Raw genomic sequence first — 12,185 nt, 5'->3', positions numbered from 1 at the left:
AGCCGGTCAGGACCGTTCCTTGGTATCTTCCATCCCCTACGTCACCCAACAGACTTTAGCATCGTATGTATGTAAGTATACATATACGATGTCCATAACTTATCTATACGTTGTAGTCTCCACAAGTGGCAACAACTACATTGAAATATTCCTCCCACTTGCACTATTTTACTGAAGGTTTCGCAGTGTAAGCTTTTTTCTCATATATCACATTATAGTCCCGACAACAACCATATACCGTTATATGTATGTATACCGGAAAGAAAGTTTGTGAGACATATAGAAAGCTTTACTACTAAAAAATAAGAGCTTTTGGGGAAAAGAACTTTCACTGTTCAAAACAATAAATTTCTTCTTTTCCAACAAAAACATGTGCTGGGAAAATTCAACGGAATTTTCATCGGAGGTGGTTGGGGTTTGTTTGGGGGTTTTGTTGTTGATAGTATTTCAATTGTATACGAGCGTATAGTAAACTCAAGAGCGGTGAGAGAGTGAGTGTTGTTATATACACTAGAGAAAAATACACGCAAAATGAAAGCATGAAAAACAACAATACGATGGGCAGAATGAAACGACAAAAACAGATGAAAAACATAATAAAAATGAAAAGCTAACAAAAACAAGGGATGATTTTTCTTGCTGCTATATGGCAAATACGTTTTTACACACAACACAGCAGCAACCAACCCCTCCAACAAGCCCCACCACATAATGCCAGGCGGGCGGCAAAGAAAACGACAAAGAAACTCAAAAGAATAGAAAATTTTGTCGATACGAGTATAGACGACGAGAAATGGGAAAATTTTCACTGTTTTGTTGTTAAAGAGCTTCTCGAAAAAAATATTAAATAAATATTATTAATTTAGTTTTAATTTTGTTTCGCTTCCGACAAATATTAACAAAACCGATTAAAATCATCAACCACAGTCCGTGTCTCCGTGTCGCATATAAAGAAATATACACAAAGTTCGTTCAAAGTGATTTTGTTTTTTCTTTCATTTTTACAAGGCAGTGAAAAAACGAGTGTCCAATTGGAAAATTATTGTTAGAGAAGAAAATTTAATACGAAATTTCAATAATAAAAAAAATTAAAAGTGTTAACAAACGAAACGCCTAACGAATAACGAAACAACTTAAGAAAAAAATATATTCATGTAAGAAATAAAACTAAACACGTGCCCCTCTGGAAAAATTTTGAACTAAAAGCCCCTCCCCAGTTTTGTAAAGCAATTTTCACATATTCCACCAAGATCCCGAGTACAGGCAATGATTACCTATTTGGAAGTCCCATTTCAATAAAAATCGACATAAAACAAAGTTATTTAAACGACCAAAAAATAAGTCATACACCACATAGTTCCTCACTATAGCAATAAGGCATATTCTGCACATCATTTAGTTCCGGTTTATTTCAAACATCATCGTCATTGTAGCTGCTGGTCCAGGTTCAAGGTCGTCATCGTCGTAGTTGGTCCTAATCAACAACTGCATCATCACCCTAGTCGTCTTTGGCTAGCGCCCAGTTCCTCTCTGAGTGAGTCCCCAGTGAGGCCTCACTATTTCCATGGCTGGTGATATGTCTAGTGTTGGATGTGCTGCCCTTAAGAAATCTGCCAAACAAAAACTTTCCAGTGACAAAGAAAATAATGCCAGCATCACAAATGCAGTCGGTAATCGCAAAGAAAATGGTCACTTGGCTATGAAGCCACCAAATGTTCCACCACAAAATATGCGCGGAGGTCTAAGAGTCTATAAGATTGTCATATTGGGTGATGGAGGTGTAGGAAAATCGGGTAAATATGGATTTTTTCCTTTGGCTTTTCTTTCCATTTTGCATATTCATTTATCCGTCTTCATCTTCTTTGAATAATCAATAATTATGTTTGTGCGTCTGTCTGTCTGTTGGCCTACCTAACGCAATATTTCTTTTGTTCTACCATTTCTCCAAAAATTATTTTTCTTTTGTATTTTCATCTTTGTGTGGTCGTTTTTATTTTCATTCGCAATTATATACGCACGCACCCGATTTATTGACGACGTTTCTTATCAAAATGTTTGTTGCTGTTTGCCGCTCGCTGCCACCGGGATTTCTATGACGATGATGACGATTTTGATGATGCCGAATAACGTCGCCGCTGTTGATGCTGTCTGTTCTTTCTCAACGTTTTTCTTTCGATTCCCCCAATGTATCTCTCCCACCATCCTTGTTGCGGTTTCACTTTCGCTTTGATGGCGCGTTCATTGTTTTGGCCTGGTCCAATATAACTGTAACAACTATGTTATTGCTGCTGTATATGCCGCGCCTTCACATCTGCCTTGACAATGTGTGCTGTGTTACAACAACAAAAACAACAACAGCTGTTACTCTGCAATTTGTTAGCCATAATTTTTTGGACTACCACGATCCAACAATTGGTAAGTAATTGAAACACTTATTATAAAAGCTTGTTTATATTTACGAAGTCCAGGGGCCATCAACTGTCAATTCAATTGTACATATGTCAAATTAAAACTAATCTGAAATCCATTGAAGTTTATTAGACGTATACGCAATAGAATTGACAGTTGAAATTCCCTTCTATGGGAATTTGAAGAAGTAGTACGCCGATATCTTTTTTTAGAACCATTTGTACGTTTACATATAACCGGATTTAATAAAGCCACTGGGTTTCAAATTCCATTGCGTATATGTACGTCAAATAAATCCTCATAAAGAAGGTTAACCCGGCAAAATTATGTAATTTAAACAGGCTATAATGAACATATTTTATGTATCGAGAACCTAATAGTACGTTTAGACTTATAAATCCACTCGACTTCAAATGTCAATCCCATAGTATATACGTAAAATAAATCGTATTTCTAAATCCACTGGATTTTATTTGACGTATATTGTATGGGATTGACAGTTTAAATCATAGTATAATTTCATAGTCTAACAGGCGTTTAATACACTAATACCTCGGTTTGCGTAGCCTCGATTTGCGTTAACAAAAAATAATAGATTTTCATTCGATTTGCGTTATAAAAAATAATATAAATATATTATGATACAATATAAACATGTATTTCAATTTGCACTATTTCGCATTGCGTGAAATTCGCTGGAACCAATCATTAACGCAGGGGACGTAGGGGATGAGAGATACCAAGGAGCGGTCCTGGCCGGCTTTAACATGGGCAAAGCCCAGGATTTATGTTGGTCCCTCTTTCATCTCAAGTGGACACTGACCTCCCCGTGGTGCCACCTGGGGAACTGCCTTTAACACCCGTTAAAGGTAGTGAGCTAACATGTGCCACGCGTTCACCCATAAGAACGTTAAAAACTTGGGTTTGGGCGTCGGGTTAGTAACCCTCCCCTAGAAAAAAACAGCCAACTATGAAAAAACGAAAAACAAGAAAAACAAATCCCTCAAAAGTTGACGACCCCCGCACACGTTTTAAGGACTGTTCGCACTCTTTATAGAGAAGGTGCAGTTTACGCATTGGCAGATGTACTTGAAAAATACAAGGCCGACATTACTGCCATACAGGAAATACGACGGAACGGGAAAGGCGTCACAACAACACCTAAAGGTGACGCACTCTATTATAGCTGCCATGACATAAAGCATGAGTTTGGTTGCGGATTTGTAGTTGGTCGGAGGTTAAAACACCTGGTCTCCAGCTTCACACCCATGAATGAAAGACTTGCTACAATTCGAATAAAAGCAAAATTCTTCAACATCAGCCTTATTTGCGCTCATGCTCCCACTGAAGACAAGGACGAACAGACCAAAGATATATTTTATGAGCGCATAGAAGAAACATATGACCGTTGTCCTGCCCATGACATTAAAATTATTCTAGGCGATTTAAATGCCAAAATTGGAAAGGAAAATATCTTTGGCCCAACAGTCGGAAAATTCAGTCTCCACAATGAAACATCTGACAATGGCATGAGACTGATAGACTTCGCAGCGGCAAAAAACATGGTAGTTAGCAGCAGCAGATTTAAACATCTCGACATCCATAAGGGCACCTGGCTGTCTCCAGATCAGAAAACAAGAAAACAAATTGATCACGTTGTGATAGATGGAAGACATTCATCGAGCGTATTGGATGTGCGCTCGTTTCGAGGAGCAAACATAGACTCGGACCACTGCCTAGTTGCAGCAAAGGTACGCACCCGTACGAACAGACACAACACGAAAGTTAGACATCGGTAAGCTGCAATCACAACAGATAGCCACAGCATATTCCACTCAACTAGCCCAATTGCTTAATCAAAGCACTCCTCATCCCGATAACATATCAGCGCAATGGCAAAGCATTGCCCACTCCATGCAAACAGCCGCAAAATCCATACTTGGATACCAGAGGCCTCCACCAAGGAATCCGTGGTATGATCAGGAGTGTCGTGCTGCTACCGAAGAGAAAAATGCGGCATATAGGGCTACTTTACAATCCGTAGCAACGCGTAGCGCTCGAGAGAGGTATCGGGAGAAAAGGAGAGAGGAGAAACGTCTTTTCCGCAGGAAAAAGAGAGAGATGGAAAAGCGGTAGTGTGAAAAAATCGAGATGTACAGGAGCCAGAATGAAGTCCGAAAGTTATACCAAAGAGTGAAGCATCAAACTGATGGCTTTGGTACAGGCACCTCCTCCTGTAGAGACCAGCAAGGTAATTTGGTAACTGATAAAGATAGTGTGCTCAGGATATGGAAAGAGCATTTTTCAAACCTGTTGGTATCCAGCGAAGACGACGAAGATACCACAGATCCAATCACAGAAGATGGTATTGAATGTATACCACCCAGCCAAGATGAGGTAAAGACAGCAATAAACTGGCTGAAGTATAATAAGGCAGCAGGAGCCGATGGCCTACCAACCGAGCTGTTCAAAACCGAAGGCGATCAGGTGTATTCATCAGCTAGTTAGCACCATCTGCCAGGAAGAACGAGTACCCGACGGTTGGAACCTGAGTATCCTGTGCCCCGTCCATAAGAAGGGAGATAAGACTGTATGCTCTAACTATAGGGGCATAAGTCTACTCCCGATTGCCTCGTGTCAGGGATATTGTGCGAACGACTAAAGCCTATGGTCAACGAGATAAGTGGGCCATACCAATGCGGCTTTAGACCTGGCAAGTCCACCATTGACCAGATATTTACCCTACGGCAAATCCTGGAGAAGACCCAAGAGATGCAGATCGACACCTACCACCGCGGGAAGACTAAGTTGATGGTATCGACGCGCAATGCGTCCATAGAGATCGGGCCAACTGTTGACGTTGATTCCTATAATTTTGAGGTAGTAAAAGACTTCGTCTACCTCGGCAACGCCGTAAACACAACTAACGACATTAGTTGTGAAATAAAAAGAAGAATTGTATTGGCTAACAGATGCTACTTTGGCTTAAGTAAGCAGTTTAAAAACAAAGCCACATCTCGTCAAACAAAAATAACGCTTTACAAAACACTGATACTACCCGTGCTGATGTATGGTTCCGAAGCTTGGGTACTTGCGCAAGCAGATAAGGCAGTGCTTGCTGTGTTTGAGAGAAAAATTCTTCGAAAGATCTACGGACCAATCTGCGTTGACGGTGAATATCGAAGTCGCATGAACCACGAGCTGTATCTGTTATACAACGACATCAATATAGTTAAACGTATTGAGATGCAACGATTGCGTTGGCTATGCCATATCATAAGAATGAGCGATGATGAACCCGCTAAAAAGGCGTATAAATATAAGCCGCTTCTTAAGCGAAAGTTTTTACTGAAAGTCGTCTATAAGGCCATGTTTATATTATAGCTTTTGCAGGGTTAACCTTCTTAATGAGGTTTTATTTGATGCGTATACATCAAAGGAATTGACATTTGAAACCCAGTGGGTTTGTTAAATCATGTCATATATAAACGTACTATAAGAAGTATCAAAACAAGATATATCCGAATTTAAAAAAGTTAAGTTAAATGAGTTATTTATTTCAGTAAAGGGATTCTCTAACGTATTTCTTGGTTACCGACAAAAATCGGTAAAATTAAAATCCAAAATTATGAATGAAATGTGAAAATAAAAATTGGCAAAACTTAACATTAGGCAATTTTCCTTGCGGCAATTGTCAGTTTGTCGGTAAGAGAGGGTGTTGAGAGGTAAAGTGTTACCATATACCTCACCTCTCTCCATCAAACTGACAATTGCCGCAAGGAAAATTGCCTAATGTAAATATGGACTTAGCGACAACTTTATTTTGGTTGCTAACTTACTGACTAATTTCGTTAATTAACGAAATTAAAATTATTTTAATTTTACCGATTTTTGTCGGTAACCAACAGAATTCACTGGATTTACAAAATCCAGGATAAACGCATTTACATAACCTAGTAGATTTCAACTGTAGTCTAAAATCCGGTAAATTTTATTTATAAAATATAAAATCTTTGGGTGATTTTCTACCTATAAAAGACCCATCTTCGAGGTCTTCAATCCAAAGAATACCACTTTCTACCTACATAATGTCCCTTAAGGGGTCTTCAACCTATAAAAGAACTCTTTAGAAGGGTTTCTACCGGTAGAAGATACCTTAGGAATTATTTTATCAATAGAAGACCCTTTTAGGAGGTCCCATTAGGATGACTTTGGGATGCCTTCTATCTTTTGAAGATTCTATTAGCACTTTTTCTATCTGTAACAGACCCCATAAGGAAGTTTTCTATTCATAGAAGAGCTCTTTAGGAGGTCTTATATCTATAGCAGATCACAGTAGGAGGTTTTTTTTTATCCAAAGAAGATCACATTAGGAGATCTTCTATCTACAGAAGGCCCCTTTAGGAAGTCTTCTACCTATAGAAGGCCCTTTAAGGAAGTTTTCTATTCTATCTTTAGAAGACTCCTGTAGGAGGTCTTCTATCCATAGAATATTCGTTTTAGGGGTCTCTAGGAGGTCTTCTATTTTTAAAAGATTTTTCTAGGAGGTCTCCTACCTATGACAAATCCCTACAAGAGGTCTCCTATCTATGAAAAATCTATTTAGGGAGAATTTCTATCCTCCTTTAGGAGTTTTTTTCTATTTTTTTCTCATTAGAGGTATTCTATCTTTAAAAGACTCCTGTAGGAGGTCTTCCAAGCATAGAAGATCCCTATAGGATGCCTCCAATCTATGAATGACCTATTTACCTATTGATTTTATCGGAAGATGATTCGTTTAGGAGGTCTTCTATATACAGAAAGCCTCTTTTGGAGATATTCTCTTAGAAGATCTCCTTAGGAGGTATTCTACCCAGAGAACATCGCCTTCGGAGGTTTTTCTGTCCTTACAAGACTCCCCGAGGATGTCTTCTATCTATAGAAAATCTCTGTGGGAATTCTATCTTTAGAAGACTCCCCCAGGAGGCCTTCTTCCTTTAAAATATTTCTACCTATGTAATCCATATAAGAGGTCTCCTACCTATGAAAAATCCATACAAGAGCTCTTCTATCTATGAAAAATCTATTTAGGGACAATTGCTATCCTCCTTTAGGAGTTTTCTTTCTACTTATATATATGGAAGATCCCTTTAGAATGCCTTCAATCTATGAAATACATCTTTTGTAGGTTTTCTATCGGTTGACGACGCTCTAGGATGCCTTCTATCAATAGAAGACTCCTCTAAGAGGTATACTGTCCATCGTGGTATTCTATCTTTAAAACACTCCTGTAGGAGGTCTTCCAAACATAGAAGATCCCTTTAGGATACCTTCAACCTAAGAATGACCTATTTACCTATTGTTTCTATTGGAAGTTGACTTGTTTAGGAGGTCTTCTATATACAGAAGGCCTCTTTTGGAGATATTCTTTTAGAAGATCTCCTTGGGAGGTATTCTATCCAGAGAACATCGACTTCGGAGGTATTCTGTCCTTAAAAGACTCCCCTAGGATGTCTTCTATCTATAGAAAATCTCTGTGGGAGGTATTCAATCTTTAGAAGTCTCGGGAGATTTTTCTATCTACAGAAAACTCTTTAGGAATTTTTTTCTACTTAAAGAAGACCCTATAGGAGATCTTTCATCTATAAAACACTCCTTTAGGAGAATTTGTATCCCCTTTTGGAAGTATTCTATCATTATAAGACTCCTTTAGTAAGATTGTAAGGCGTATACTGTCCATAGAAGATCGCTTTTGAAGACTCCTCTAGGAGGTCTCCTATCTATAAAATACTTCTCTAGGAAATCTTCTATTCAAAGAAGATCATTTAAGGAGGCCTTCTATCCTTAAAAGACTCCTGTAGGAGATCGTCCAAACATAGAAGATACCTTTAGGATGCCTTCATCGGTAGATAACTCTGTCTGTAGATATCTCCTCTAGGAGTTCTTCAATCCATAGAAGATTTCTTTAGGAGGTCTTCTATATACATAAGGCCCCTTTTGGAGGTATTCTCTCTTTAGAAGACTTCACTAGGAGGTATTCTATCCATAGGACATCGCCTTCGGAGGTATTCTGTCTTTAGAAGACTCTCCTAGGATGTCTCCTATCTATAGGACTTTTATCAATAGAAGATAACTTTAGGAGGTCTTCTATCTTTAGAATACTCATCTAGAAAGTCTTCTATACTTTAAAGTCTCCTGCAGGAGGTCTTCTATCGTTAAAAGACTCCTGTAGGAGGTCTTCTATACATAGAAGATCTCTTTAGGAGGTCTTCTATACATAGAAGATCTCTTTAGGAGGTCTTCAATCCATAGAAGATCACTTTAGGATGTCTTCTATCTTTAGGAGTCTCTTCTTGGAAGTTTTATATCCTTAAAAGACTCATTTAGAGTTCTTCTATACATATGAGGTCCCTTTAGGATGCCTTCAACCTATGAATTATCTCTTTAGAAAGTTTTCTATTGGTTGACGTCTCCTCTAGGAAGTCTTCTATCTATGGGAGACTCCTCCAGGAGGTTCTCAATCCATAGAAGATTCCTTTAGGAGGTCTTCTATATATAGAAGGCCCGTTTTAAATGTATTCTATTTTTAGACGACTCCTATAGAAGATATTCTATATATACAAGAATCCTCTAAGAAGTCTTCTATCCTTAAAAGGTCTTCTATCCATAGAAGATCTTTTTAGGAGTTCTTCTATCTACAGAAGGATCCTCTAGGAGGTATCTATGGGAGGCCCCTTTTGGAAGTATTATATCTTTAGAAAATTCCTCTAGGAAGCCTTCTGCCTTCTCCTGTAGGAGGTCTTCTATACATAAAAGATCCCTCTAGGATACCTTGAACCAATGAATGGCCTCTTTAGAAGGTTTACCATCGGTAGAAGATACACTGTCTTTAGAAGACTCATCTTGGAGGTCTTATGTCTATAAAAAATAACTTTCTACAAGGTTTTCTATACATAGAAGATCCCTTTATGAGGCCTCCAACTTAGGAAATACCTCTTAAGAAGGTTTGCTATCAATCTATAGAAATCTGTTCTTGTACGTCTTCTAATTATAGAAGGCCCATTTAGGATGTCTTCTATCCGTAGAAAATCTCTTTAATAGGTCTTATATCTATAGAAGACTTCTCTAGGAGGTATTCTATCAATAGAGTATCAATTTAAGATGTCTTCATGTATTTTTTAGAAAACTCCTGTATGAAGTTTTCAATCCTTAAAAGACTCATGTAAGAGTTCTTCCACACATAGAAGATCCCTTTAGAATGCCTTCAATCTATGCATGACCCCTTTAGAAAGTTTTCTATCGATAGACGACTCCTCTGTGAAGTCTTAATTCTTAAACGGCTCCCTGTAGGAGGGCTTCTATACATAGAAGATCCCTTTAGAATGCCTTCAACCAATGAGTGACCTCTTTAGAAGACAGAATACTCCTTTAGCAAATATTCTATCTTTGGAAGACTTCTATCTAAAAAAACGTTTCTAGAAAGTCTTCCATACATAGAAGATCCCTTTAGGTGGTCTTCTAGGAAGTCTTCTGTCTATAGAAGACCTCTCTGGGAAGTCTCTTTTCTATTAAGGCCGCTATTCTATATTCTATCTTCAGACGACTCCTCTAGGAGGTCTTCTATACACAGAAGTTCCCTTTAGGAGTTTTTCTATATTTAGTAGGCTTCTTTAGGAAGTCTTCTATCCTTAGAATAATCCTTTAAGATGTCTTCTACCATTAGTAGAACCGTCGATGAGGTCTTCTATCGTAGAAACGCATCTATCCATAGAAGATCCCTTTGGGGGTTATCTATCTTTAGAAGACTCCTTTAGGAGGTCTTCAGTCAAAGAAGAACCCTTTAGGAGGTCTTCTATACATTACAGTTGGCAATTTAGTTCCTGGAGCGGATCAATCCTTCTAGTTCCTTTTCCCAAAAGGAACTAGTTCCTTAATATAGTTCCATAGTTCCAAATAGTTCCGAGACAGATATAGTTCAACGAAACTTTCTCTTTCATCGTCCTTTTTATTCCAAATAGTTCAAAGACCAAAATAGTTCAACGAATCTTCCTCTTTTGTCGCTCTTTTTGTTTCCTTTGTTCCAAATAGTTCCGAGACCGAAATGTTTTCACGGTTTGGTGGATAATGACATAAAAATAAATAAATTGCAGCGAAAAACAGCAACGACGGAAGATCGACATAGGCTTTAAATTGAAGGAACGAGAAGAACGAAAGGATCAAAAGCAAGTATATAAACGCAAGAACTGGATATAGTTCCAATAGTTCCTTGACAGTAATAGTTCCTTGGAACCAGTTCGTTCCGGAACTACACAACTCTACTATACATAGAAGACCCATACGGAAGTCTTCTATCTATAGAATATTTTTTTAGGAGGTCTTCAATCTATTTAGTCCTCTAGTCTATCTACATATTTCATAGGGTAGAAGACTTTTTTTTTCAAAAATATAATATGTTAGTCCCAATTTACTTTAGGCGAGTTTACTTGCGGCAATTGTCAGTTTGATGGTGATGTATATGGTAACCCTTTGCCTCTCAACACCCTCTCTCACCCACATCTTGAACTGACTATGGAATAAAGATAATCGGGTACAAAAATCTTGCCCTCTAGCTCGATTTTTGCGGACGCTAGAGTGATTAAAACAGACGGACATCAGAATATTATCCTAATCAAGAATATATACTTTATAGGGTCGCAAATGATTATTTGAATGTGTTACAAGCAGAAAAACAAACTTTATATACCCTCCATACCATGGTGGAGGGTATAAAAAAGCTCATCACTGCAAAAAAAACAACTTGCATTTAAGAAATGAAAAGTTCGATGACAGAGACGCCACTCCCCAGTTGATATGTCTGATGAGCTGATACCAACAGCGAAACCGGTCACATAGTGGTGGTTGCGTGGGTTCGAATATTCGCCTTTCACTTGCAAAAAATCTTAAAAAAATCGATTCCAACAAAGAATTTATTAAAAAAATATATTTTTTTAATTTTCCCACTTTTACAGAGGATTCATATCAACAACAAGCGGTCATCGACAATGAAGCAGCCCTATTGGATATACTCGATACTGCGGGACAGGTTGAGTTCACCGCTATGCGTGATCAATATATGCGCTGTGGTGAAGGATTCATTATTTGTTATTCCGTAATTGATCGGCATAGCTATGAAGAGGCATCTGAATATCGAAAACTAATACAAAGAGTAAGATTAACCGAAGACATACCATTGGTGTTGATTGCCAATAAAAGTGATCTCGAGTCACTGAGAAAGGTAAGAGAGACAATGTAAATTTAGAGAAACAAGTAATTAAAATATTTTTTTTTTCTATTTTCCTTAGGTTTCAACTGAAGAGGGCCGCAATTTGGCCAATCAATTTGGTTGTCCATTTTTTGAAACTTCAGCCGCCTTGCGGCTCTACATTGATGAGGCATTTTATGCTCTGATACGTGAAATACGACGCAAAGAAAAACAACGGGCCTTAGGTAATGGTACCAGTTCAGAAAAGTTACATTCACGACGACGAAGTCGTTGGTGGCGTATACGTTCCATATTCGCTTTAGTATTTCGACGAAGACGTAATTTAAATTAAGCGTAAAAGAAGAAGAAGAAAAAGAGAACAAAGAGTATTGGTTATAGTTTCATTTGTTATAAGAAGAAAATCAGCAGCAGCAACAGCAACAAGAAGCACAAGGATAAAATTCGCACATGTGAGTTGATCACCCTCCGGAAACGGGACACTTTTTTTGGTAGAGTATGTTTATATAGAAGCAGAAGATGAAGAAAAAAAAACAAA

The 12,185-nt window shown here is 38.1% G+C and overlaps 1 protein-coding gene across 4 annotated transcripts; it reads left to right on the top strand.

The window, feature by feature from the left end:
* Window positions 1-412: 412 nt before the first annotated feature.
* Ric (Ras-related protein interacting with calmodulin) lies at window positions 413-12,185 on the top strand. 4 transcript variants are annotated; one of them, XM_073957377.1, is made up of 5 exons: window positions 670-777; window positions 1,009-1,793; window positions 2,359-2,415; window positions 11,397-11,662; window positions 11,730-12,185. In XM_073957377.1, exons 2-5 carry the CDS (start codon window positions 1,565-1,567, stop codon window positions 11,979-11,981), a joined length of 804 nt encoding a protein of 267 aa, XP_073813478.1. In that variant the 5' UTR covers window positions 670-777; window positions 1,009-1,564; the 3' UTR covers window positions 11,982-12,185. The 4 variants fall into 4 exon arrangements, with proteins under 4 accessions (XP_073813475.1, XP_073813478.1, XP_073813477.1 ...); XM_073957376.1 differs by having other exon boundaries at window positions 750-926; XM_073957375.1 differs by having other exon boundaries at window positions 750-1,154; window positions 1,434-1,793.

The sequence above is a fragment of the Musca autumnalis genome, unplaced genomic scaffold (assembly GCF_047663935.1).
Source record: "Musca autumnalis isolate F117 unplaced genomic scaffold, ASM4766393v1 scaffold_5, whole genome shotgun sequence".
Classification (NCBI taxonomy): Eukaryota; Metazoa; Arthropoda; class Insecta; order Diptera; family Muscidae; genus Musca; species Musca autumnalis.
Note: the sequence above shows the minus strand (reverse complement) of the source record. Positions and strands in the feature narration are given on the sequence as shown.